The sequence below is a fragment of the Oryctolagus cuniculus genome, chromosome 18, assembly GCF_964237555.1.
Source record: "Oryctolagus cuniculus chromosome 18, mOryCun1.1, whole genome shotgun sequence".
Lineage (NCBI taxonomy): Eukaryota > Metazoa > Chordata > Mammalia > Lagomorpha > Leporidae > Oryctolagus > Oryctolagus cuniculus.
In genome coordinates, this window is record NC_091449.1 from 4,928,325 (window position 1) to 4,929,782 (window position 1,458).

A 1,458-nucleotide genomic window follows, 5' to 3' on the forward strand; every position below is an offset into this window, starting at 1 on the left:
AATGCCCAGTTCATCATAATTTCTTTTTGAAACCACATGTTTGAGATTTTAGATAGGCTTATTGGCATTTACAGGACATAAAATATAACAAAAAGTGTTGCTGTCAACCCAAAAGAAATTGCATCTAAAGGACTGTGTTGAATTTGTTCATACTAAAGACTTCCAATTAAGCTGGGATACATTTAGTATATTATATTGATTTTCTATTGTAGTGAATTATATAAAAATACATATTCCTAAACTGCGAACATGGCGCTGCGAGTGGTGTGGAGCGTGCGGGCCGCGACTTGTAGGCTGCTCACGGCCTCTGCGCCCGCTGAGCCCTGCTCGCCTCTGCCCTGGTGGCTGTGGGCGGGCGCCGTTCCGACGCTGGGCACTGGACCCGCTCTGATCTTGGTGCGTAAACTCACAGAGAAACATGAATGGATAACAACAGAAAATGGTAGTGGAACAGTGGGAATCAGCAATTTTGCACAGGAAGCTTTGGGAGATGTTGTTTATTGCAGTCTGCCTGAAGTTGGGACAAAATTGAAAAAACAAGATGAATTTGGTGCCTTGGAAAGTGTGAAAGCTGCTAGCGAACTTTATTCTCCTCTATCAGAAGTAACTGAAATTAATGAAGCCCTTGCAGAAAACCCAGGACTTGTCCACAAATCTTGTTATGAAGATGGTTGGCTGATCAAGATGACGCTGAGTAACCCTTCAGAACTAGATGAACTAATGAGTGAAGAAGCCTATGAGAAATACATAAAATCTATTGAGAAATTAAAGTGGAACCCTTACATGAACTAGTATGGAATAACTTATTCCAGCACAGTTTTCTCTTTTTTTTCGTGTTTTTTTTTTTTTTAACTTTTATTTAATGAATATAAATTTCCAAAGTACTGCTTATGGATTACAATGGCTTCCCCCCCATAACGTCCCTCCCACCCACAACCCTCCCATTTCCCATTCCCTCTCCCCTTCCATTCACATCAAGATTCATTTTCGTGTCTCTTTATATACAGAAGATCAGTTTAGCATACATTAAGTAAAGATTTCAACAGTTTGCTCCCACACAGAAACATAAAGTGAAAAATACTGTTTGAGTAATAGTTATAGCATTAAATCTCAATGTACAGCACACTAAGGACAAAGATCCTACATGAGGAGTAAGTGCACAGTGACTCCTGTTGTTGACTTAACAAATTGACACTCTTGTTTATGGCATCAGTAATCAACCTAGGCTCTTGTCATGAGCTGCCAAGGCTATGGAAGCCCCCTGAGTTCACCGACTCTGATAATTTTTAGACAAGGCCATGGTCAAAGTGGAAGTTCTCTCTTCCCTTCAGAGAAGGTACATCCTTCTTTGATGACCTGTTCTTTCCACTGGGATCTCACTCACAGAGATCTTTCATTTAGGTTTTTTTTTTTTTTCAGAGTGTGTTGGCTTTCCATGCCTGAAATACTCTCATGGGC

General features: G+C 40.4%; 1 protein-coding gene across 1 annotated transcript; it reads left to right on the forward strand.

Moving 5' to 3' along the window:
* The first annotated feature begins 249 nt into the window (after positions 1 to 249).
* On the forward strand, positions 250 to 820 carry LOC100338787 (glycine cleavage system H protein, mitochondrial-like). Its single transcript, XM_002723132.3, has one exon. It carries the CDS (start codon positions 250 to 252, stop codon positions 790 to 792), a length of 543 nt encoding a protein of 180 aa, XP_002723178.2. The 3' UTR covers positions 793 to 820.
* Positions 821 to 1,458: the final 638 nt, after the last annotated feature.

Coding starts and splice junctions, on each gene's coding strand:
- LOC100338787 (XM_002723132.3), top strand. CDS start 250: ATGGCGCTGCGAGTGGTGTGGAGCGTGCGGGCCGCGACTTGTAGGCTG.